This window comes from Vespa mandarinia, chromosome 15, assembly GCF_050613455.1.
Source record: "Vespa mandarinia isolate Hongniang chromosome 15, ASM5061345v1, whole genome shotgun sequence".
NCBI classification, from domain to species: domain Eukaryota; kingdom Metazoa; phylum Arthropoda; class Insecta; order Hymenoptera; family Vespidae; genus Vespa; species Vespa mandarinia.
The window spans coordinates 2,193,371-2,220,000 of NC_140824.1; the positions used below are offsets into that span (position 1 = coordinate 2,193,371).

Sequence of the window (26,630 nt, forward strand, 5' to 3'; positions counted from 1 at the left end):
AAAAAATAAAAAAAAATAAAAAACAAAATAAAATAAAAATAAAATCTATTTGTCCATCAGATTTTATAGAAAGTTTTCCAATTATTATTATTACTATTGTATTATTATTATTATTATTATTATTATTATTATTATTATTATTATTATTATTATTATTATTATTATTGTTTTTTTGTTATTTCTTTCTTTTCTTTTTTTTTCTCTTTTTTTATAACGACGGATATACTCGTAGAACGTAACCATCATGTTTCTCGTGATTATTATTGTATATTATTTCTACTATATTGTAAAAGTACGCGTCGGTGGAATTTGCAAGGCTATAATTTTCTTTCCTGACAAATCGATAGCAGCGAGATCATCGAGCCAAGATTACAACTTTCTTCGATCGTGAAAGGGGTAAAGACCACAGCGAAAGCGTTAACTCGCGCCTACGAGATACGTTCGAATTGAATCCGTCGAATTAAAACATATTATTCTTTAAATTGTTTTTATATAAATAAACGTATAAAAAAGTATTATATAAACAATTTTGTAATTTGTTAAAAATGTTATCGTAACGTTGCTATTATCTTTCTTTTTCTTCATCCTTTTCTTCTTCCACTAATCTTTGAACATTTTTTGAAAATTACGATGATCACTGTCCTCTGACAGGTATTATACAGGTTAATCACCCTAATGTCCTTCTCTCGACGAATCTGCGCAATCGTTTCCTGCGTAATACGCTTTCAAAAGATGTTGAAGACGTTTCACGTTCTATGTACTTAGTTATAGTCATATATATATATATATATATATATATATATATATACATACATACATATATACATATACATATATACATACATATATTCATCCTTCTTCAAATAATTATATATATGTCGTTTCACTTGGCTAATTCTAATTAGACGATAATATCATTTGATTTGATGATCAAACTGTTAGAGTATCCTTTCATACTAAAGAGAACATAATTACATATTATATATATATAATATATATATATATATATATATATATATGTACGAGGTTATTTAATTGTTATACCTCATAAATAATTACGTAAGCGCGTGCATAAATTATTTTATTAGTTAGAACAAAATTATTTCTTTTCTTGATACGACGTTTATGTTAATAATGTTTTTTTTTACCGAGAAAAAACATCTATAATAATAATAAACACCTATAATCAAACGTGCATATGCACATGTACGTATTTATGTATATATATGTATGTATATATATGTATGTCTGAATTTAAATAACTTTTCTATTATAAAAACAATATTTTGTGATTGAGAATGCATCCATGTAGTATAGGAATTTATTATTTCATTAAAAATTTATCATATCCGATGCTCTGACACGATCATTGTTAATTCTTTATGTAATAACACGATTCCTTTCGTTAAAATAAATAAATCAATCAATAAATAAATAAATAAATAAAAAATTAAGTACGTAAAATTAAGAATTATAGATTAATAGCGAAATTAATAACCTAATAATAATATAAATGTAATAATAATAATAATAATAATAATAATAATAATAATAATAATAATAATAATAATAGTAATAAAAAGATCTGTTATAAAATTAATTAACCATTGGAAGATCATTATACATGCGATATACCATAGCATCAGCTGTTTTCTCGCTGAGAGCCTTCGTTGTCAAGTCATCGGCAAGCATAGCTGCAACTGCTTCGGCAGCCATTAAACCTGTCGAGGAAAGTCAAACATGAATGAAAGATTAAGTGAGTTTATTTCGTTACGAAGCCGTATTATTAAGTCAATCTCTCATGAAAGCGAAAGTTCGATCCTTTCATTTTTATCTATTTCTTTTATGTATACATACATATACATATATTTATATAGATATATATGTATAATACAAGATCATATAATAAAACATTAGTAATAAAAATTATTAATAATTATAATAATAAATATTAACATATAATGATTTATTATATACTATATTTAATATTATATTAATACATTAATTAGTATAGTTTAATTATTATATTATACTAAGCCCACTATACTATATCAATATAGTATAATATATTAGTTAGTAGTACGATATAACTAGTATAATATACTAATTATTTTATATTATATTAATATAATATTAATAATATATATTAGTAATACGAAATATTAGTATATACCATATACCATATTATATACCTATATATTATATACCTATATATTGTACTAAATTAGATTTTTTTTAATATTAATATAAAAATCAAATCTTCCATTATATTATATATATATATATATATATATATATATATATATATATATATATATTCGACGACGACGACGCCGACGCCGACAACAACAATAACAACAACGATAATAATAATAATAATAATAATATCTATAAATAGATATCTATTAATGTTATTAAAAGTCACGTAGTTCAATTATTTAAATATAATTAATCCATTAGTAAGTAAAAGAGATTATGAGATAGGCATTCTAAGAGAAGTCTTTGACGAAGTAAATTACGTGTTCATCAAGGAAGAAATTTCTTTTAAAGCTTTATAAGTATATATCCATGTAGTTGTTTATAGACATATAGCATTACATGCATACATAATACTATACGGTATTATGTAATTAGGCTCGCGTAATAGACGTTTTATGCGGAGACTTTGTATGAACTATGATGATCGTATAAGATTTCCATTCGATAATCAATATATTAACGTATATCTTAACAAAAACGATTCAACGAACGTACTTTCGTTTCATTTGAATGTCTCGTTTCACTTTAATCGAACATACCTTGACTTAATATCGATTTTACAGGACCTTCTTCCTCGTTCATTCCTTGAAGATCGATACTTTTATCTTTCGATGTTAATTTTGCCCTAGTAGCACGTACCGTCATCGAATCGTTATTATCTTTCTTCAATTCAACCGTGAAATCACCGAGAAGATCGGCTGTTAAAAAAAAAAAAAGAAGAAAAAAAGGAAATTTAATAAGAGAAATAAATAATCTTTTATTAATATTAAAATTAATTCGTAATGGATTATTTATTTATTTATTGATCTGTTTTATCCAATTAAATTTTAATTACTTCAATTCTTTTTTTTTTTTTTTTTTTTGATCCTCCATACTCTTAGATATTTTAAATCAAACTTAATGTTACACAAATTATTATAATTACAGTTATCAAATATATTTTATTTATTATTTCTAATCAAATATATACCAATATGAAATATACTTTTAATAATTATCTATAAGTTATGTTTAAATTTAATATATCAAATGGAATATAAAAATATAGTCTTTCTGTAAAAATATATTCTTACTTTTACATTTCTATTGTTTTAATTAATATTTTAATTATGATTTAATTAATGATTTAATTTCATCCAATTTCAATATAATAATGATAATAATAATAAGAAGAAGAAGATAAAATTCTTCATATAATCTTATTTAGATGTAATCTATATTACAAAAAAAATAAATAAATAAATAAATAAATAAATACATAAAAGAAATAAAAAAAATAAAAAATAAAAAATAGTGAAATGAACTATTATCATTTAAACTTACTGAAATTTCCGGCTAGTAATCCATTCCCCCTCAATATTTCTTCTCCGACTTTTCCCGTGAGCATGTATTCAGATTTCACGCGAAGAAGTGGCACGCGTATTCGCATAATCACGTGCATCACGTCGTCCTTGTGAAAATCATTTTATTGTATATACATCTTTTACGCAACTATTGTTACTTAGATCTAAACTACTAGATCATAATAACTAGATCATAATAATAATAATAATAATAATAATAATAATAATAATAATAATAATAATAATAATAATGATAAATAATATCAGATACCTCTGAATCACTTTCCGGATGTGCACGTTTTATACGTCTAATTTCCTTCGATTCATTTCCCATTCCGCCATAATGATAAATCAATTCCATACCCTCCTCAAAATATCCTTCCTTTTCTTGATAATTTTCTGCATATCTTTCTAGATCTTTTAATCTTTTCGCTTCTAATGCTTTTTTAATACGATCATTCATCTTTGTCAATGATTCACCTTCGGTAAAATTATGAATAAACATTCTTGCATTCTCTTGAATATCCTAAATAATATGTAATTGATAAATTAAAAAAACAAAAAGAATCATAATAATAATAATAATAATAATAATAACAACAATAATAATAATAAATGAACCTTCATGACATCCTCAAATCCATAAACTTTCGTTTCTCGACTAGCCTGCAATTTCATGTTACCAAAGTGTCTAACTCCATTCGAATTTTTCTCATCGGCATAAATTATATCAATATAACCCGGTTTATTTTCTAATCTCTGATTAGAGGATTTAATCGATTCCGATCGTTGAGACATTATTTCAATTTTTCCATCGACATTATCATTACGTTGATAATCCTTACGTTGATTAGTGTAATAAGATGCAGTTGTTCTTTCGGTTTGTTGTTTCAAATTTTCATCGATCATATCGCCTCGTCGATCATTAAAATACAATATACCTGTTGATCTTTCAGTCGATCGTTGCAATTTTTCATCGACATTATCGTTCATTTTATAATCCCTACGTTGATCATTATAATACGATATACTTGATACTTCAATCGGTCGTTCCAATTTAATTTCTTTATTCTCTGATGCCGAAACATTAACATCCTCGTGATTTTCTTCGTAATATGACTTTGGTTTTACGTCTTTTTGAATTTGTTCAGACATTTGAAAACTTCCGTGATTTTCCGTCAAGTATGAACTTTCTCTTGAGTTAGATTTACCATCGTAACAATCTATCTCATCTTTATCATTTTTATTAGTTTTTTCGTTGGCTTTAGTGTTGTTTAAACTTTGCGCGTATACAACGTGAACGCTCGAGGGATTTTTTGTATTATCATTTGTACGACGACTCTCCATTCTTTCTTCGATCTTTAAATTTCTTACGTAAGAAGAATCCGTTGTCGTATATTCGGCCATCTTTCTTTGAGATCCTTGATAATTACGTTCATCGAAACGAGCTTGTCGTTGTTGCTCGTAACTTCCGTAATTACTTTCATTTGATTTTTCATAAGTAGATTGTCTTGCAGGCTGATATTGCATTGTCCTTTCAAATCGTTCATCGTTGTATCGTGACGAATTAAATTCGCTCGTTGCAACGTCGTCTTTGCTATTCATTATATTTCTCATATTGTTAACAACCGTATGGAATTTGTATCGAATTGATTCTAAATCACCAAGATCACTGTAAGTTACATATCCAGCTTCTAATTCGCTCAAATTAGATCTCAATTTTCCACGTCCCACGTGTATACTTTCTATCGTCGAATCGTTTAATCCCAATATCTCGATGTTTCTCAATATAATACGATAACTTGTATTCCCTTCGGATTGATCGACCTTCACCATTGGCACTCTCAATGGATCTAATTGACCAACTTTTGATAAACCACCTGCTAAAAATTTAGCCCACATCATTTGAGACATCTCCAATAATGAACACTTTGTTATAACTAACATATAAAATCCTAGTAATATTTTCAAGTATTTCCACATCTTTTATCCTTTTGTCGTTTTTTTTCTTCTTTTATAAATACTTTTTATATAATCGATAGGCTTTTTTTTCTTTTTTTTTTTCTTTCGTTCGAGAACTTATTCAATTATTTACGATCATAATTTATCCAAACGTAAACGGGCTTATATACGAGCATAAACACAATGATAACGATTATGATTATTATTAGAATTATCGAAATAATCGTACAAATAAATTCGATAGGTTTAGGATAACGAATCCTCGTTCTCTCGACGGGATCAATCGAAATGATCGATGGATGATCTCTCGAGGAACATCTCTGAATCCCCGATTGATTATCGATCGTACTTTCGATGATTTTTTTTTTTTTTTTTTTTTTTTTTAACACGAATAAAGTTTAATCAAAACGTACGTGTTTACGTACAATACTGATACGTACGAATGGATGGAAAAATACTAAATGCAAGTGTACGATGCGTCTACGGGGTATTTTTATAGGTGATCGTGGAAGGGCATACGATCTGGGCCATGGACCAAGTCATTCTTGACACGTCGATCTTGGTCAGATAACTATTCTCTCTTTTTATCATTTGGAAATTGTTTCCTTAAGTCATGCACTGACTACGATATAGAGAGCAAGGTTACCGATCGAGTTCTCTAGTAACGTTTAGTCAATTCATTATTAGTATCAATTACTAGACGAATAAAAGTGTTTTTGGTTCCCTTTTTTTTCAATTTAAAAAAATAAAAAAAAGAAAAAATGAGAAGAAAAAAAATAAATAACAAACAACTTTGGTAAAAAAAAAAAAAAAACAAATCAATAATTTTTTAAACGTGTCTCTATCATTTCTAACAAATAAATATCACTTGCTGATTGTTCATTAATTGCAAATGAAACATGGAAATTAAAGAAAAAAAAAAATAATAATAATAATTTATAGAAGAAAGTTATGCAGTTAATATCGATTATAGAGAGCAAGGTTACCGATCGAGTTTTCTAATCAGGTTTAGTTAATTCATTAGAAGATGAATTTACTAGATGAATAAAAGTATCTGGTTCTTTCTTTCTTACTTCTTTTCAAAATTTTATTACTTTTTTTTTTCTTTTTTTTTTTTCTTTGTTTCAAACGTGCCTCTCAATTGAGTTCATACGAATAAAAACTGACGAAATGCAAATACATTACAGAAAATTTTCATTACTCGACGAACGATTTTAGGTCAACGAATTCTCGTCAGCATTTTACGAGTTCGATTTCGAAGTAACAAAGAGAATCATTTAGTTCAGAACTCTCGTAGCAATTACTATGGAGAAGAATTTGATATTTTTGACGTTCCTGTTAAACATTGCATATTGTGTTTCTGAAGTATATATACCGAAATTACGTGAGTATATACATACATATATATATATATATTTTTTTTTATTTTTTATTTTTTTTTTTTCTAATAAATATACAGATAGAATAGATAAACGCGAGTACTAAGAAATTTAAATGAAATATCTTAAGTATTAGATCACTCTTTAGATCGTTTATTATAGAGTGTGACTCAGATCCTATTTTGGTGTCACGTAAAAGTGTGTGCACCATAAACGTATGTGGAACAACTAACCTGCCATTATTATCAAGAACAAAGTCTCGTTAAATTGTTATATCTATTTAAGTTTTGATTATCAATTGATTTTATAGCACCGTTCATCAAAATATGTCACCGGAGTGATCCAAATTGGAGCAGATGTATTAAAACCAATATAGAACAGATAAAACCATATTTAAAAGAAGGAATTCCAGATTTTCATATTCCCCCTTGCGAACCGTTATACATTGATCGATTAGATTTCAATCAAACAACTGGTTTAAGTTCTATAACCTCATCTTTCACGGATATAAAAATTTACAATGGAATTAATTTCGTTCTAAAGAATATCAAGTAAGTTGCTTGTAATTATGAAAAAAAAAAAAAAAAGAAAAAATGAAAAAGAAATTTTATTAATTAATAAATAATTCGTTCAGGTTCGACGTGAATAAAAATGAATTAAAACTGAAAATATATAATCCAAATTTGGAAACGGTTTCAAAATACAATTTGAATGGAAATATTATGAAGTTACCGCTCACAGGAAATGGATTATCTTCTGTCAATTTAACCGACACCGATTTTTTCTTAAAGGTTCAATTAGAACGTTATCATGAACCTAAAACGAATCAGGAACACTTCCGTGTTAACGATATTTACGTCGATTATAATATAAATAACGTTAAACTACATTTAAATGATTTGTTCGACGACGACAAAATTCTCACGGACGTAATGAATCTATTTTTAAATGATAATTGGAAATTAATCGTCAACAAATTCAAACCCATTTTGGAGGAAACCATTGCTGATAAATTTAAAACTATAATGAATAATATTTTTTCCAAGTATCCCATCGACACATTGCTACCATTATAAATTAATAAATTATTATTATTATTTTTTTGTTTTTTTTTTATTAAGTAAAAGTAACAAATTATATATGTATGTATAAAAATAAAATAGAGAATTAAGCATGATGGGACGTACTCGTAGAACGGGTGATCATTCCGCAGGCTGACGTCACATGAATATGTTTTATAATCTTAAATAAATAAATATCACTTTAAAATTTTATTACGAAGTTTTATTCTTTAATACTAGGAAGATCTTAATGGGACTATAAAAAAAGAAACAAAAAAAATATATATATATATGAGAAAACTTTCTGGTGTTATTTATAAAACGCTCAATGATATGCAAACCTATCTACATGTGTGCAATCATGTTTTAAATCGTGTATAAAGGCGCCACGTATAAAAGAAATCATTTACGTGAAAAAAAAAGAAATAAAAAAAAAAAAATAAAAAAAAAAGAAATAAAAAAAAAATAAAAAAAAAGAAATAAAAAAAAAAATAAAAAAAAGAATGATAATTAATGCTATTTAAGAAGAATATAAGATACATCGATCTTCTATTTAATACTTTGAATTTCCGATTAGTAAACTTGCACAATCAACCAATCCTAATAACCTTGATAAGTTTATATCTATCAAACTCATATAATATATTGAATTTCTATTTTTCCTAAAAAGAAGAAGTCATAGACATAAAAATAAAGAAAAAAATGTTGCTGTTTACATAATTCACAAATATTCTTGAGAAGTTGAAAAATTGGAGGTAGAAGAATAAAGAAGGAAAGAGAGAGAGAGAGAGAGAGAGAGATAGAGAGAGAGAGAGAGAGAAGGGGGAGGGGGAAGAAGGATAGAAAGACTCAATGAAATTGATGTAGAAAAATACAGACTTAGTTGTATATTGCAGCAATCATAATTACAATGTGCAACTATTTTATTATTGCAAGAAGAATCATAAGAAAATGGTCGAGAAAGAAAAACAATTTTTCATCTATCTATTATTTATGAAATCACAACAAATTTTATATATATGCACATACATTTTATATATAGACATACACACACATACACACACACATGTGTAATTATGTTTAATTTTTAAGGATACATCCGCTGACTTGTATTTTCATATACATTATGAATATAATAATATAATAATATCATATTTTTATATTATAATATATAATATTTAAATTTAAACTTATTATGTTCATATAATAGATTAAAAAAAATATAAAAATTAAAAATAAAATATTTATTTTGTATTACGTATAATGTATTATTATTATTATTATTATTATTATTATTATTATTATTATTGTTGTTGTATCATATATAATATATAATAAATAGCTTATGATACTAACGAACGAACTTATAAATTGAGTCATCGACGTTTGAGAAGACTACGCAAGGAGAATAATAATCTAATAGTTTTATATTTTACCAGTACTGCAAACTGAACGTTTTCGAGGAACTTCATTTGACTTTTATAAAGATCTTTGTGCCCTTCTCTCTCTCTCTCTTTCTCTCTTTCTCTCTCTCTCTCTCTCTCTTTCTCTCTCTTTCCTCTCTCCCTCTCTCTCCCTCTCCAAGATACAATATACTATACTACGAATAAAAACATGCAATGCATCTCTAATAACTTTCGTATGATAATCTTCGCGTTGATTTTCTTTATGTTGATGTTTAGTAAAATGACGAACGATCTACACGTTTCTTTTATTCATAGAAAAATATGATTGAACTTTAAACTATTCCTTGCAAAAGAAAAGAAATAAAAAGAAAAAAAAAATAAAAAAAATAAAAAAAGAAAGAAGGAGAGAAAAAAAAATAATACTATACTATTTTGCAATTATTTTCTATCCAACGAGGATAAAAAAAAAAAGAAAAGGAAACGAAGGAAAAAAAAAAAAAAGAAAAAATAAAAAACAAAACCTATTTACAATCGTAGACTTTTTCAATAACGATTCAAGAAAGCCAAGAATAATTTGCAATGATAACAGTGATTATAAATAATGGAGCATCATGCAGGATAATTTTGGATAGAAAATGGCTCGTTCAAAATTCATGGCCAATTCTAAAGCGAACGTATTTCAAAAGGCTTCGGTTTGATTTAACAATGAATTGCTTTTCTCTCGTCTCGAATAGATACTCGCAAATTACTTCTTTTTCTCTCGATATTAAGAATTGTAAAAAAAATTGAAAAAAAAAAAAAAAAAAAAAAAGAAAAAAAAAGAAAAAATTTAAAAGATAAAAGAAAAACAGAAGAAAGAAATAGGAAAAAAAGGAAACAATGAATCTTATTTATCTTTCGTGGAAATTTTAATTATTCTTATCGAATTGATTGTCATTTAAAAGAGGTTTAATAAAATGACGATTAATAAAGATTTTTTTTTACATAAAAGAACTGCTTATTATTCCAAAACTGTTATATATATAAATATAAAAAAATAAGATCCAACAACAAATGTAAAATTTTTTTTTTAAAAGAACCGTGTAACGTAATAAGTATAAACTATGTAAAAACTAATGGTAATGATCTAATTAATACGTTCTAAATATAATGACTATGCGATTAATATATAGACAATAATATTTTCCATCTCATTAAAATGGAAAAATATTTCCGTTTCATATAGAACATTGTATTAAATAAAAACTAGTCATATAAGAGAGATTACTTCATTGTACATTGGTTTTGTGTAGATTGATCTTAAGATGTAACGAGAAAAATATATTCTCATTAATTTTTTACGAGCATTCGAATTAGCTTTTTTTTCTCTTTTTTTCTTCCTTTTTTTTTTTTTTTTCTTTTTTTTTTAATCCTTCGATAAATAATTTTTATAAATCTGTCGCTAATCAGATTGTAAATATGATAATCAAATTGTAAAAATATCATTAAATTATAATTGATATGTATAAATACAAAGTATAATGAATATATCAAATTTAAGTTTACATTCATTTAAAATATACATCAATATATATATATTTTTTTGTAAATAATTTTTTAAGAAACATTTTCACAAATCGCATAATAGTTAAATTGTCGAAATGCGTTAATTTGTAAAAATATCTATAAATATCTATAGACTCGAAAAATTATGAATTATTTCCAGTTTGTTCAATCTTCGAATAATTATGTTTGAATATATACACATACACACACACATATATATATATATATATATATATATATATATATATATATATATATACGTGTATATATAAATCCGAAAGGTGAAAAAAAGAAGGAAGAAAGAAGAAAAAGAATTTGATTAGATAAAATAAATTAAATGCAACAGTGAAATATTTTACTCGCTATAGAAAAATAATTTTCGCCTAAGGTATGAGAAAAAAAATTTACACGCGATGATTAAATGCGTGCGATGCTTCTCTTTTTAACGGAAGAAAATAGTGAAAGAGAGAGACAGGTAACGGACGAAGCTCTTAAACTCGTGAGTTGTGTCGGAGTAGTATTAAGAGTAGGGGGTTCTTGCATATAAGCCAGAATATGAAGGGGAACCGTCTTTAGTATATCGTAAAGCAGCCAACTAGATACTCACCTGGTCCATTTTCGATTACGTCTTTTCACATAATTATACTTTCTTACGAAAAATTTCATTACGTTTTATTATTATACTTTTGCTTCTTTCTTTTTTTTTTTTTTTTTTTTTTTTTTTCACCGAAATTAATTCTCCTCCTCGAGTTTTCATTTATCGCGAATAAAAACAAACGTCTTTTTGTCGATCAAAATCAGTTATCTAAGGTGAATGATATGTTTGTGGGGGTTTCTTTCTTTCTTTCTTTCTTTTTTTTTTTTTTGTTTTAAATTAAAATTCACTTCCAAGTTTTAGTTGTCATCTAGAAAAAGTGTATGTAAAAACAAAAGAGACAAAGAGAGAGAGAGAGAGAGAGAGAGAAAGAAGAAGAGACTTGTAATTTCGATAGTTTGAAAGGAACGGATCCTTCTTCAAACAGAACTGGAATACAAGCTATCGAAATGATTCATTTGAAGAACGTGATAAATATCATCGTACTGATAACTTTTGTGTTTCACGGATCTATCATCTGTCAGGATTTCAAATCGGATGATCCAGGACTCAACGAGCCAGATTTTGTTATTCGTAAGATTTTATGCATTTTGGTTTAATTTTATATATATATATATTTATAAGTTAAAAATTAATTAATTGATTAAAAATTAACAGTTAAATTAATTAATTAGTTAAAAATTAACAGTTAAAAAATTATACATGTGGCGTATTTAATCTTTAAAGAAGCAGAGGCCTGAGACGACAGATGAGAAATAAAAACTGATTACTATATATTATAATCAAAAAGTATAGAAATAAAAATTATTTTATATCTTCGTATAAGGGCCCTAAATATCATAGGGCCCGAACTGACCTCCTGTCTTACAGCCTCTGTATAAATTCGTCATTGTATATTAAATATACATAAATTTAATAAATTAAATTAAATATAAAATATACATAAATATACATAAAATATACATTGTATATTAAATATATATATATACACACCCATACACACACACACACACACACACACACACACATATATATATATATATGTATTTAACAAACTTTTTTTTATAAATCTTACGTTCTATGATTTGTATAATAAATGTTTATTCCCTAGAGAATATTATAGTCTTAGGTAATAGTAACTTCGGAAGGAATCGGTGAAAGTTTGTTTGTTTCAGCATCCTCGTAGTGTCTCACGTTTCTACGATAGATAGTCTCGATTGAAACTAGGAAGAGAAAAGGTTGTATTTCCTTACGTGAGATATAATCGTACGGCGTTGCAATCTCGTAATCAAAATCTTATTACGTTTCATAAATGATCGTTTTATATTGAAATATTAATTCGTTTAACATTTTTCATTTAACATTATCAGTATCATTATATATATATATATACAATAATTATCTTATATTAATCACTATCACGTTTATCTTTGCTTGTTTGTTTGTTTGTTTGTTTGTTTATTTTTTGTTTTGTTTTGTTTTGTTTTTTTTTTTTTCATTATTTACTATAAAAACAAAGATTAGGATATATAACGTAACAAGTATTTAATTATTTTATATAAAATAAAACGTTTGTTAACAATAATACTAATAATAATAATACAAAATTTATTTATTTATATGAACAAATTTAATTAATATTTGCTGCATAAAAAAATGTTAATTTTTATTATTAAAAAAAAAAAAAAAATTAAAAAAAAGAAATCTTCGTTTACGGAATCGATGAAATATTTATAAGGATAGTTGTATTTCTTAGATCAAATTCAATAAACATAAATGATCGATCCAGCTAGTGAATCGATAGAAAGTTATTAAATTAATATAATTATCGAGGTCAAGCACAATTCTAGGTCGTTTTTCGAGGTTTATCGATCGGGGAAAGGACGAATTGAGAATTTCGGTTGGTTTATCGTAACATGGATCGAATTACATCGGATGCATTGTTACTCGTCAATATAATGGCATAATGGAACATGGCGTAACAGTTCTCGATGGCGTAGTTATGGTTATGTCAGAGATTACGTAATATTCTATGCGGAGGATCGGCGATCGCTCGGAGAAAGTACCAAGCCCGCGCTCATAAACCCAACTCGTAACAACGTAAGAGTATTTGTTACTTGCAAAAGCATAGACACCTTTCTTCAAGTTTTACAACAATCGAACGAACAAAAATCAATCATCCTTTTTTACATATATACCTTTTTCAATATTTTTGTATTTATTTATAATTAAAAAAAAAAAAAAAAGAAAGAAAATCCGACCGATTTCGATTTATAGTTTCTTGCTTTTAAAATATTTCTTTTTTTTTTTTTTTCGAATGATCTATAAATCGTACGAATGTGAATCGTGAATCGTTTTTACTAACGATATCTCAAATGACTTTGGACAACGATCATATCGATCTAATTGTTCGTATGAAAGAAAAAAAGAAAGAAGAGAAAAAAGAAAAGAAAAAAGAAGAAGAAGAAAAAAAAAATATATATATATATATATAGAAACAAGAAAGTAAGAAAATTCGTACGAAAATGTACGAAAGGGAGACAGAGTGTACCGAGTGAAAGTGATAATGCAATCATCAGTTGGTGGCAATGACGCATCTGTAATTGTGGATTCCAATGGATCACGTAATACTACGTAATAACGAAAATATACATAAATTGGTTAAAAATGAATAATTCCATTGATATACGTATGTATATATATATATATATATATGTTATATAAATATGTGTCGCTTTTGATAGACGCCAATACGTAGTAAACGTCTTATTATGTTGATCAAAGTATATATTAAATACTCTCTATATTTTTAGCTTAGTTCCATGATTTCTATATTTCTTTTTGTCATTGTTAATTTTTTATCGTATGTATTTCTTTTTCTCTTTATACCATTCATATCATTTTCCTTTTGCTCGATCAAATCGATCAATATAAATCTTGCAAGATTGAGTTAAGAGAAAAAAATACGAAGAAAAAAGAAATATCTACATACATATATATATAGAGAGAGAGAGAGAGAGAAATAGAGAGATAGAGAAAGAAAAAGAGAGAGAGAGAGAGAGAGATATGCTTGAGTGTCAAGACATTACCTCGACCCGATCGATCTTATCGATCAACGTCGTATATAAGTCGCACAGTATAAAAGTCAGAAAAAAGAAATAATTGAAAACTTGACGGCACCTTGAATGTGACCTTGGATTTGCTCGTCGGTGAAACTATACGTGAATATACGTAAGTACGTGAGAGGAAATAGAAATTCGTCGAGAAGAGAGTATCGATGGTTATCGATCGGTACGGGACAATTTTTCAGATCGTCTCATTGCTCGATTTAAATTTTATAAATGAGATTGCAAAAAAAAAAGGAGAAAAAAAAAAGAAACACGAAAAAAAAAAAGGAGAGAGGTTTCAAACGACCATACTCTATTCTTCCTTCGTTCGTTCGTATTAAAATTACATCCTTTTCCCGTACGAGATAAATGAAATATAAAAAATCGATCGTAATATATATCATAATAAATAATGTTTGTTTAGTCCTTTTGTGAAACTATTATGCACGCGAGGGTCTTCGAAGAAAGTGAGAGTTTATTGATTGCGTAAAGACAGAATGGGGGGAAAAAGGCAAAGGTCCTGAATTACTTGCGTGACAAGCTTACAATTTTTTTTCTTTTTTTTTCGCCCCCCTCCTTCCTCTCCCTCCCTTCATACTCCCTCCCACCCCCCAGCCCACCCAACCCGCGTTATCTGTGATCGTTCAACCTGATTTCTAAAACGTTCAATTTGTCTGTCCGAACGTATGATCTATAAAAAAAAAAAAAAAAAAAAAAAAAAAATAAATGAAACGAAAAAACGAAGGAAAGAAAGAAAGAAAGAAAGAAAAAAAAATTACTCTTATATTCAATTTTCTAGCCGATCAAAGAGCTCACAAAATTCCATTACATTAATGATAAATTATTGAATATTTATAATTGTTTTGTCCTTTACAGCGGAATACATACTGCCATGTTCACGTAAGGATCCCAAATTTGAAATATGCGTGACGAAAACGTTGAACCATCTGAAGCCTTATTTGGTGAAAGGTGAGATCGTATAAAAAGGTTTACTTAAAGCAATTCTTAAGAAAGACTTTGAGATTCACGAAGTTATGTCTTTTCTTTTCTTTTCTTTTCTCTTGCTTTTTCTTTTTCTTTTTCTTTTGTTTTTTCTTTCCTTTTCTGCTTTTATCTTTTTCCTTTTTTCGAACGTAACGTTAGAACTGAAAGTACGATGAATTTTAACATTTGCAATAACCCCTCGATAAATTAACTAAGTTGCTATTTAATGAGATTACTATAATGTTATATTAAAGTATATACATTTATATAATATAGGATAATCCGTTTTTATATTATAATAATTAATCCTATACCGAGACATATTAAAGGATGAACAATAATACGTTCGTATTTCATATTGAACATTACGTAAATGCAACTTCCTTGTAGTTTTTCTTTAATCTTTTTTTTTTCTTTTTTTTTTTTTTGAAGATGATGAAATTCAGTATTAATATGTCATAATTTATCGATCATCGCAGTCGACAAAACGACGGAGTAATTTCGTAAATGGAGAGAACAAAAATTGATCTCTAATTTAAAAAAGAAAAAACATTTATTATAGATATTATTTATCATCGATCGTTAATTTTTTTTGTTTAATCTCTCTCTCTCTCTCTCTCTCTCTCTCTCACTCTATTTCTTTCTCTCATTTTCTTTATCTTTTTTTTCTTCTTCCCAAAAACACCCAGGAATTCCGGAATTGAATTTGCTACCGATCGAGCCATTAACGATACCAGAATTGGGTATGGAAAATGGGCAAGGTGCAGTTAAAGTTAGTGCACTTTTTTCGAACATCACAGTCTTAGGCGCTGGAAATTATAATATGACGAAAGTACGAGTGGATTTGAATACATTGAGGATCGATCTTCATCTAACTATACCCAAGGTCGAATTACAAGGTCGTTATGAAGTGGCCGGAAACGTTCTTTTGTTTCCCATTAAAAGTCACGGCGACTTTTGGGCACTTTTTGGTAAGGAAAGGAAAAAAAAAAAAAAAAAAAAAAAAAGAAAAAAAAAGAAAAGAAGAAGAAGAAGGAGAAAGAAAAAGAAAAAAGAAAAAATAAATAAATAAAGAGAATGAAATAAATAAAACCTTACCTCTCCTCCTCCTACTCTTCCATCATCAAGAATTCCATTCTATTCCAACAATAATCGTGTTATATTGATTTATTAGGTGACGTATCAGCGATAGCACGTATACAAGGAGCGATAGAAATTCGAGATGGTGTACGTTACATGGGACTTACAAGATTACTCATTGATTTTAGTCTTGGCCGTGCAAGATTTCGTATTATCGATGAATTAAATGGTGACAACGTTATAGGCCAAGCGATGAATCAATTTCTCAATCAAAATGCTAAAGAGATAATCGAAGAAATGAGACCGGCCGCTAGCAGTAGCATTGCCAAACACTTCCTATCATTCCTTAACACGGCCTTCAGGAAGATACCACTTAAAGTTTGGTTACGTGACGTATAGTTTACGATAATTAATTACTTTGATATTTACTATATAACGAAAGAAACGAAAAAAAAAAAGAAAAAAAAAAAAAAAAAAAGAAAAAGAAGAAAAAAAAGAAAAAGAAAGAAGAAACAAGGGAAGACGTAAGGAATGAAAAAGAAAAAGAAAAAGAATGAACGAAATTATCGACGAATTTATTTACCGAATTATTTTTATTATTTGAATATTGTCGTACGCATGTGACAATAACGAGTATAAACACGTTCTTATTTAAAAATATCTGCTTTAAAAGGAGGAAAAAGAAAAAAAAAAAAAAAAAAAAGGACGTTTCAAAATTAGTTAACGTCTCTTCCTCTTCTTTTTTTTTCTTTCTTTCTTTTTTTTCTTTCTTTTACTCTCTTTTTTTTCTTTTTTTATTTAATGACTTTATTTGTGCATATTATAAAAACTCGCATGCGTTCTTTTCAAGGATACGACATGTGTAGGATGATTCTATTTGACATTCAAAAAGAAAAAAAAAAAAAGAGAAATAATAATAATAATAATAATAATAATAATAATAATAATAATAATAATAATAATAATAATAATAATAATAATACTAAATTTATTAACGAACGAACTTTCGTGCGTTTCGAAAGCTGTTCGTTATCGATGAGTAAGAATTAAAAAAATAAAAAAGGGAAAAAAGAAATTCTTTTTTTTTTTGTTTTTTTTTTTTTTTTTGTTTTTTTTTGTTTTTTTTTTGTTTTGTTTTTAATCGAATAGTATCGTAGAGTAAAAGTTTTTTTTACATATGGATCTCTAATATGCATACGTGTTGTAAATATACATTATATAAAGTAACGATCAATCGATTTATATTCGATTTAAATGTGAAAGATTATATCGATCTCACACTTCTACAAATTTTCCGTCCAACTTGTACATAGTTCTTTTTTTTTTTTTTGTTTTCCTTTTTTTTTTTCTCTCTCACCATAGAAGACAGTAAAAAGCAATAACAATAGAAAAATCCAAAGTAAGAGAAACTTAAGTAACTTTCGTGTAATAATTTTAAGATCTCTCTCTTTTTTTTTCTTTTTTTTTTTTTTCTAATTTACTTGTGATACCATTTACATTGTCTACATACATATTCATATACGTTTAATTATATTATAAAAAAGAAATTTTGTACATAAAATAAATCTGACAATAAAATCGATGAAAAGTAACGACCGTTTAAATGATATATTTAAATGATATAAATAGAAGGAAAAAAAGGTGAATCTATATAAATGAAGCTACAAAATCGTAAATACTGTTTACTCATCTTCCTATGTTTACTTGAACATTTAGAAATAATAGAACGTTGACTCATTCTCTCTTTCTTTCTTTCTTTCTTTCTCTCTCTCTCTCTCTCTCTGTCTTATAATTTGTAATTATCTCTTTTCAATGGTCAAATATATGAGATAATAATATTAATTCGTAAAAGAAATTACCAGATAAATAAACAAATAAGTAGAGTAAATCTTATCTAAACTATTTTCTTCTTATCCGGCATAGAGATATCAATTCATGCAAAAACAGAATATACGATATAGAAGAGATAGTAGAGAAGAAAGATAGAAGAGAGAATATATATATATATATATATATATATATATATATATATATATATAGATAGATATATATATATATATAGAGAGAGAGAGAGAGAGAGAAAAAGAGATAGAGGGGATGAAGAAGAGAAGGATCTTAAGAGCTTTCTAGAAGAACATGAAAATGTTTCTATCAGTCAGTCATACGAAGTCATAGAAAAAGCTTGTTAGGCGCTTTAGAATTGGCCAAACTCTCGAATATTCGTGTTACGAAGTAATAACGTTGGTACGATAATATAAATTAGAGAAGAACGTGGTAGTACATATCTAGCGACCTTCGACCTGCTGTCTCGATTCACTCAACCTTAAAAGCAACGAGAAGCTTTCAAAGCGAGAACGTTCGTGTCTTCTCGTAAATCTTACGAACAACCGAACCGATTTTGAAGAGAAAGAGAAAGAGAAAGAGAAAGAAAGAGAGAGAGAGAGAGAGAGAGAGAGAGAGAGAGAGAGAGAGAGAGAGATAGAAAGATAGAGAGAAAACGGATTATTTACTACAAGTGACAAGTTCATCAGAACTTTGTGAAAACGCGTCTTTAATACTCGAGCATCAAACGAATAGATCAAGTTAATACAAAACTGTTAAGTGTCAATTGAAATTGTTTGTCGATTTGATAATTAATTTCTATCCGTCATGGTGGGTCAGTTCACCAGGAGACAATGGCTAACTCTCATAGTGATCAGTATCGCGGATTTTGCTAATGCCATCTGCGTATCTCTTCAAGCACCTTTCTATCCTCAAGAGGTAAAATAATATAAATTGTTAGATATCGTGAAAACTAAAAATCGTAAAATTACAATATTTTTTTCTTTCTTTCTTTCTTTCATTCTTTCATTCTTTCTTTCTTTCTTTCTTTCTTTTTCTTTTTTTGTTTTTTTTTCTTCTTTGATCGGAGGATCGATCATCGTTCTTCGATCGCGCCATTTTTTGTCGCGCCATGATTTGTCCCTTAGATTAATAATTTTGCCCGTCAATTTTTTACAATATTTCGTAAGAATATTTACTTTCACAATTACTTTTTCTTCCTTTATTTTTTCCCTCACTATTTTATTCATTTATTCATTTATTCGTTTATACATTTATTTATTTATTTTTATTTACTCTCTGGCTTTTTTTTTTTTTTTTTTTTTTTTCTTTTTTTTGTAATCTTTCAAACGTTTATCGTTGTAATACAAAAGAATTTTGCTTTTCTTGAATTTGAGTTGTTTACGAAGTAAAGAGCATGTATTTTCAATCGTTGATAATAATTTTTTTCTCGATAAACGATGGTTAGTTATGGAAGTTATATTCTATATATTCTCGCAAAAAGACATGATTTCAATGATCGGGATATTTTTGAAAAAAAAAAAAAAGAAAAAAAAAAAAAAAAAAAAAAATGTGAAGAAATGTGGACAACGTCGAGAATATATATATATACATATAAGCATATATTTCTCATTGTCCTTTTAAAAGTTCAAGGGTTAACGAACGAGAAAGATATCGTATAGATAAGTTATGACTTTTTTCTTTTTTCTACGATAAAAATCTCGACGTTTATCGTGCAATTTTTAATTAATTTTTCGACAAGTTGTGCTTCTTTTTCTTTAATAAGTCACGACGTTGATAAAGATTTTTTTCTTTTCTCTTTAGGAAAGGAAAAAAGAAAGAAAAGAAAAAGAAAAAAAAAACAAGAGAAAAAAGGAAAAAAGAAAAACAAAAAAAGGAAAAAAGAAAAACGAGCACAATATTAATTATCTTTTCTTTATTTTCTTTAATTGCGTCTCTTTAATCAAAAAAGGAATAGTGAAATTAGTCTCGACAAATTGTTATCTCGTGAAAAAGAAAAAACCGAACAAAATAAAACAAAACAAACGAAAAAAAAAAAAAAAAAAAAAAAAAAAAGAATGAAAAGAAAAAAAACAAAATTCAACGAGTTCATGAGTTTCTAATTAAATATCTCTTATAATTAGTATAATTATTGTCTCATCGACGAGTATCGCGAGCGTTGATATATAAGTTTATCTAATGGTATCTTCGTCGAATGTATTTAAAAAAAAAAGGGAAGAAACAAAAAAGAAAAAAAAAATAAAATAAAATAAAATAAAAAAAGAAAAAAAAAGAAAGATTTTATCTTAATTTTAGCTGAGCAAACGATCGAATTGTATTACGAAATAATGAAAGAGAAACGAATCGTCGCAAAAATCCGAGAGAAATTTTTTCAAGCTTTTCGAGAGATTGAAAGACAGAGAGAGAGAGAGAGAGAGAGAGAGAGAGAGAGAGAGAGAAAAGAAAAAAAAATGAAGGAGTTATTTCTGCGTCAAAATTCTTCGAGAATTCGATGGCGTATATAAGTACGAGCATACATTATATACGTACAAAGTTTATCGTATTTTATCTCATCGAGCCGTTTAATTGCAATCCAACGAGAGATAATAAACTGCGTAGCCAGTCAAATCCTCATAAATGTAGTAAAATTTTCTTATTAATACAATTATTAATTTCGACAGGCTGAGAAAAAAGGTGCCTCACCAACCGAATATGGATTGGTCTTTGGTGTTTTCGAGCTTGTGGTTTTCATCATCAGTCCTATTTATGGGAAACACGTGAGTTTTCAATCGTAACAACTTGATATTAAAAAAAAAAAAAAAAAAAGAAAGAAAGAGAGAGAGAGAGAGAGAGAGAGAAAAAAAAAGAAAAGTACACATTAAATCCTAATATAATTAAATAACTCGATCATATAAGGTAACTATCGACGTAACTTTTAGAAATGATCAATCATCTTTAAGCTCTTGCATTTCTCTTTCTCAATCGACGATGATTGACGAAACTTCGTACGTTTATTAATACCAATCGAGATATAATTAGAATGGGAAAAAAAGAAAAAGAAAAATGGGAAGTTTTAATTTACGATTAGTATTCCCTCGAAACGATAACGAGAACACCATAATGAATGATAAACGTGTTCTTGTGAGAAAAATACGAATGTGAAAAATTTCATATAAATTTTCAGGCATATAAAACTTACTCAATTATGCGAGGATATGAAGTACCAAACGACCTTTGTTCTTAATTAATCAAAATGTCTCAGATCTTTTCTGTTTGCAGTTAAACTGGATCGGTCCGAAGTTGTTATTCAATGGCGGTATCTTGACGACAGGAACTTGTGCTATCTTTTTCGGTCTGCTGGATAAGGTCGACGGTCACTATCCATTTATAATCCTCTCCTTCTTGATTAGGATTGTCGAGGCACTTGGGAACGCCGCATTTCTAACTGCCAGTTTTGCGATTATCGCTAAAGAATTTCCGAATAATGTTGCGACGACATTTGCTAGCTTGGAAACATTCTTTGGTTTGGGACTTATTGTTGGTCCTACAGTTGGTGGTGCTCTTTATCAGGTATATATATATTAGGTCAGTCCAAAAGTTCGTGCGCATTAGTAGCATGTATGTATATAGCAAAATGCGCACAAACTTTTGGACTGACCTGATATATATATATATATGTATGTATATACATACGTATATCTAATGAAAACTTCAATTTTATTATTTATAAGTAATCGAAAAAAAGAAAAAAAAATACAAAACCCGTAACAAACATGAAACAAAAATTATTGTCTTCGTTAGGCCGGTGGTTACACAACACCATTTGTTGTACTGGGTTCGGCACTCTTTTTATCAGCTGTCATGACAGCATTCATCCTACCAATGCATAATAATCGTGAACAGGATGCACAAAACGCCGGAGGTACTCGAAGATCTCTCATTTTTCTATCATACATCCATGATATACAAATGATACGAAAATTCTTCCAGGTGTTTCGAAGGTTCTAAGGATTCCAGGAGTTTTAGTAGCAACCTTGTCGATAATTGCAACTAGTATGAGTATAGGATTCTTACAGGCAACATTGGAACCACATTTACGTCAGTTCAGTTTGAGTCCCGTAGTTTTGGGCTTGATGTTTGTTATCAATGGTGGCACTTATGCTCTTACTGCTCCAATCTGGGGTTGGTTTTGTGACAAATATTCACATCCAAAAGTAAAACTCTTTAAAAATTCGATTGACGATCGATCTAATAAAACGTAAAAACTTAATTAATTTGTTTTCTCTCTCTCTCTCTCTATATATATATATAAATATATAGGTGGCAACAGTCGTAGGATGTATTCTCGTTGCTATTGCATTCTCTTTGGTAGGACCTGCACCCTTTATACCATATCCTACATTGGTTTGGATGACAATTTGTGGACTCGTTATACATGGTTTAGGAATGTCTGCTCAATTGGTTGCTAGTTTCACGGATGCTCTAAGAACATGCATGTAAATATCATTTTTCATTTATTACATTTAAATAGTTTTATGAACAATTCGTTTTGCGCCTGAATATAGGCAATACTTTATACTTAGTCGATAACTACGAATAAAAGTGCCATCTATCAATAGAAAGAGGCAATAGAGGTTCATAGAAGAGCTTAAAAAATATTCCCTAAGGGATAACGTTGTTAACTGCAATTATCGACCAAGTATAAAGTGATATCTATCTTCAGGCGCTATCATTAATATAATTACAGAAAATATATATGATTAATAATAATAATATATATAATATATATATATTTTTTTAAAGATCTTATGGATTTCCAAATAATCTTGAAACTTATGGTTTGATCAGTGGTCTTTGGACAAGTACTTTCGCATTGGGAGCCTTTATTGGTCCCAGTGTTGCTGGTATTCTTTTAGATAACATTGGATTTAGAAACGCTTCGATGTTTATTGTTATTCTTCACTTGATGATTGTAAGTTTAATTATATTCAATATGATTTTAATAATAGAACTAACAAAAATCCGTCAGATTACAAAATTTCTTGTTTTACGATGATTGAAAAAATAAATAATAACAAATATAAAATTAAATTAATTAAAAATAATGACAAATAAATTATAAAAGATTGATGGTCATTAGTAAAGTAAATAATTGTGTAGATTTGACACTTATAAAAAAAAAAAAAAAAATCGTTGATAATAAGTAAACCATAGATTAAAAAAAAATCTCTGCCTATTTAAACGTTAATATCTATCTTATTAAGAAAAATTATATTTTATTAAAAAAATGTTTCTTTTTTTTTTCTCTCTCTTTCTCTCTCTTTTTTTCAGGCTATATTAGCTGCAGTGTTTCTTAGCAATTGTTCGAAAGGACCGAAACCATACACGGAAATTGGCGTAGCCGATGATATAAGAGTACCTTTGACGGACAGTGGTCGATCGAAAAGTGGTAGCTATCGTGTTGCTCGTGGTCAAAGCGTGCCGATAGATAGGCCGAATGGCATGAACTCGTTGATAGCTTGCAACAGTTATTCTAACAGGGCCGGCGCTTGGTCCAGAGCGTCTTACAGCGGACGATATTCTCATAGTTATGGCTCGATCGAAAACAAACGATATCTTGAATTGACTACGTGATGACATTTCCCGAAAAAAAAGACAAACGAGAAAAAAAGAAAAAAAAAAAAAAAAAAAAAAAGAAAGAAGAAACGAAAAAAAAAGAAGAAACGAAAAATTCCACGAAAAGATAAAGAAGATCTTCTTCAATGAGAAACCTCGATTCGCGATAAGTTCACATTGAATCGCATTAACGAAGAAAATGAATCTCTCTTGTCTTAGCCATTTTTTTTTTTTTTTTTTTTTTTATCAAGCGCGTTTACTTACTTTTTTTTTTCTTTCTTTTTCTCTTTCTTTTTCTTATCAGAACTGAACGAACGAACGAGCGATGTAACTTTTTACCAATCACGTCTTTTTTCCTTCCTTATACCATTACCTGTGCGTAAAATAGGTAAATAAGTTATGTTCGAATTCAAAAAGAATAACGATGAAGTAGTATGTTATAGTTTCGTTTTATATGTTCATTACATTTTTATTTCTTTTTATTTTTTTTTTTTTTTGTTGTATTTTTTTGTTAATTTTCTTCTCTTATGTTTCCGTAATTATTATGTACACGAGGGCAACTTGTTAAAACGACTTCGTTCTTTTTTTTCTTGATGTTTTAAATGTTACAAAAGAAACAAAAAAAAAAAAAAAAGAACAAATTCTTTTCAATGCATAAATTTCATTCTTAAAGCGAACGAAAAATCGCAAACTTTTCAAATTGCCCTAATATGTTTTTTAGATGTTTTTTTTTTGTTTTGTTTCTTTCAATACATATTTAAAGGAAAGTTCGTGCATTATTGAATACGTTCTTTTTTTGCTATTTTAATTTCTGACCGAATCGTTTGAACGATCTAATTTTAATAAGTGAAATCCTTTAACGTAGATTGTTATACAAAATTAGATTATCGGAGAGTGACACTCGAAAAGACAAGATGACGAAGCACGAAATACTTTTCTAATTAGCAATCAATTACCATGAGTTGCAATGCGTCAACAAAAATATATCTATAACTTTCACATGTGTTCCCTAATTAATAAGCAAATATTTTAGTCAAAGTATACGTATAGTTTCGTAAGTTACTCGATTATCTTTGCGATAACGTGATTCAAAAAAAAAAAAGAAAAAGAAAAAGAAAAAAAAAGGAAAAAACAAAGAAAAAAAAACAAAGAGAGAAAAAAAAAAAAAAAGAAGAAAACCAAAGAAACCAAGAAAAATGTTGTCGAATCTATTTAAATCTAATTGTACATAGTATCATTAGCATTTGTTATGGCATTACCATTAAATATCAATACTTATATACATATAAATATACATAAATATATATACACATACTTATCATTGACGAATTTAACATGGTTCTTTTTTTTTGTGTTTTTTTTTTTTTTTTTTTTCGAAAATTGTTTTTAAAAATAAAATCGAAAAAGAGAAAGAAGAAGAAGAAGAAGAAGAAAAGAAAAAGAATTAACAAAGATGCTTCCTTCCAATCATGTTAAATTATTGTTATATCAGTTGTTTTATTTTTCTACCCTACCTTTTTTTTCTTTCGCCATTAACAAAATGATTCTCATCATAGAAAATTTACTTTTTTTTTTTTTTTTTTTTATTTTTTTTTTCTATCTACCACCATACATCTATTCACTTAATGCATACCAAATCCATCAACTTCGACCGTGTGCTTCCAACGTTCATTTTGAATTCCGAAACGACAACGAAGACGTGCCCACGCACGCGTTTCCATATTGTATCCAAGGGAACAATGCAAAGAACTGAGAGAGATAGAGATAGAGATAGAGAGAGAGTGAGAGAGATAAAGAGAGACTTTCTTATGGTCGTAACAGTATCTCAGGTACGTATCGATGATTCACTACCTGTTCATGTTCCGGAAAGGGAAAGGCAAGATCGAACTGATTGAACATTACTATCATCCTTTTTTTCTTTTTTTTCTTTTTTTTTTGTTTATAACTCTTATTCATAACTAATTTTTGTTCATAACTTTTTTTGTTCATCAGTACATTTATTGATTGTCCTTAAAACATCTCGATTATTTATATAAATAATCACTGTAAAGTAAATTCACTGTAAAGTAAAAAAAAAAAAAATATATATATATATATATATATCAATGAATATGATTGATTTTCAATATTAATATACGTACTTAATGAAATATAATTAAACAAATTTAAAAACTGAGAACTCCGATGAAATAATTAAAATTAAAGCATAGATCTTATAGTCATTTATAAACATAATAAATTACTATTTATATACTATGCAACATCTTGAAAAATAACATTCAAACGTGATTAATCTCTTGATTCACAATATCATAATCGATGTATTATAAAATATATTGTATTTTACGATATTTATTTAATATCGAAAGATCTATATCTTTTATTTTACTTTTTATTAAAAAAAAAAGAAAAAAAAAGAAAAAAAAAGAAAAAAAAGAGCAGTAGATCGTTAAATTTACATTTGCGATTGTC

General features: G+C 27.5%; 4 protein-coding genes across 6 annotated transcripts in view; 3 read left to right on the forward strand and 1 right to left on the reverse strand.

Annotated features, from left to right (window-relative positions):
- Positions 1-1,583: 1,583 nt before the first annotated feature.
- LOC118444665 (uncharacterized) overlaps positions 1,584-26,630 on the reverse strand; it is a 52,307-nt gene continuing 27,260 nt past the window's right edge. For 2 of the 3 annotated variants that reach the window (XM_035873150.2, XM_035873151.2), the window contains 5 exons: positions 4,224-5,485; positions 3,874-4,128; positions 3,583-3,709; positions 2,799-2,957; positions 1,584-1,721 (listed from right to left, as the gene is read on the reverse strand). In XM_035873150.2, the coding sequence (XP_035729043.1) occupies positions 1,597-1,721; positions 2,799-2,957; positions 3,583-3,709; positions 3,874-4,128; positions 4,224-5,438 (1,881 nt within the window). In that variant the 5' untranslated portion in view covers positions 5,439-5,485 and the 3' untranslated portion in view covers positions 1,584-1,596. Of the gene's footprint in view, positions 1,722-2,798; positions 2,958-3,582; positions 3,710-3,873; positions 4,129-4,223; positions 5,934-26,630 lie in introns of those variants that run through there. The other variant, XM_035873147.2, reaches the window with a different exon arrangement.
- Positions 6,857-8,157, forward strand: LOC118444668 (protein takeout). Its single transcript, XM_035873155.2, has 3 exons — positions 6,857-6,948; positions 7,254-7,494; positions 7,578-8,157. Exons 1-3 carry the CDS (start codon positions 6,870-6,872, stop codon positions 8,017-8,019), a joined length of 762 nt encoding a protein of 253 aa, XP_035729048.1. The 5' UTR covers positions 6,857-6,869; the 3' UTR covers positions 8,020-8,157.
- On the forward strand, positions 11,543-17,181 carry LOC118444667 (protein takeout). Its single transcript, XM_085661671.1, has 5 exons — positions 11,543-11,765; positions 11,854-12,123; positions 15,534-15,626; positions 16,331-16,612; positions 16,816-17,181. Exons 2-5 carry the CDS (start codon positions 12,000-12,002, stop codon positions 17,118-17,120), a joined length of 804 nt encoding a protein of 267 aa, XP_085517797.1. The 5' UTR covers positions 11,543-11,765; positions 11,854-11,999; the 3' UTR covers positions 17,121-17,181.
- On the forward strand, positions 18,856-24,273 carry LOC118444666 (MFS-type transporter SLC18B1). The gene is made up of 8 exons (XM_035873152.2): positions 18,856-19,481; positions 21,224-21,319; positions 21,822-22,112; positions 22,344-22,464; positions 22,533-22,756; positions 22,863-23,038; positions 23,346-23,514; positions 23,874-24,273. The coding sequence occupies exons 1-8, from the start codon at positions 19,371-19,373 to the stop codon at positions 24,174-24,176; spliced, it is 1,491 nt and encodes a 496-aa protein (XP_035729045.1). The 5' UTR covers positions 18,856-19,370; the 3' UTR covers positions 24,177-24,273.

Bases quoted from the DNA above. Each gene is read 5' to 3' on its own strand.
- LOC118444668 (XM_035873155.2), top strand. From the start codon at position 6,870: ATGGAGAAGAATTTGATATTTTTGACGTTCCTGTTAAACATTGCATAT. The intron at 6,949-7,253 runs GTGAGTATATAC...TTGATTTTATAG, and splicing joins AGTATATATACCGAAATTAC to CACCGTTCATCAAAATATGT. The intron at 7,495-7,577 runs GTAAGTTGCTTG...TAATTCGTTCAG, and splicing joins TTCGTTCTAAAGAATATCAA to GTTCGACGTGAATAAAAATG.
- LOC118444667 (XM_085661671.1), top strand. From the start codon at position 12,000: ATGATTCATTTGAAGAACGTGATAAATATCATCGTACTGATAACTTTT. The intron at 12,124-15,533 runs GTAAGATTTTAT...TGTCCTTTACAG, and splicing joins CGAGCCAGATTTTGTTATTC to CGGAATACATACTGCCATGT. The intron at 15,627-16,330 runs GTGAGATCGTAT...AAAAACACCCAG, and splicing joins GAAGCCTTATTTGGTGAAAG to GAATTCCGGAATTGAATTTG.
- LOC118444666 (XM_035873152.2), top strand. From the start codon at position 19,371: ATGGTGGGTCAGTTCACCAGGAGACAATGGCTAACTCTCATAGTGATC. The intron at 22,757-22,862 runs GTAAAACTCTTT...ATAAATATATAG, and splicing joins ACAAATATTCACATCCAAAA to GTGGCAACAGTCGTAGGATG. The intron at 23,515-23,873 runs GTAAGTTTAATT...TCTTTTTTTCAG, and splicing joins TTATTCTTCACTTGATGATT to GCTATATTAGCTGCAGTGTT.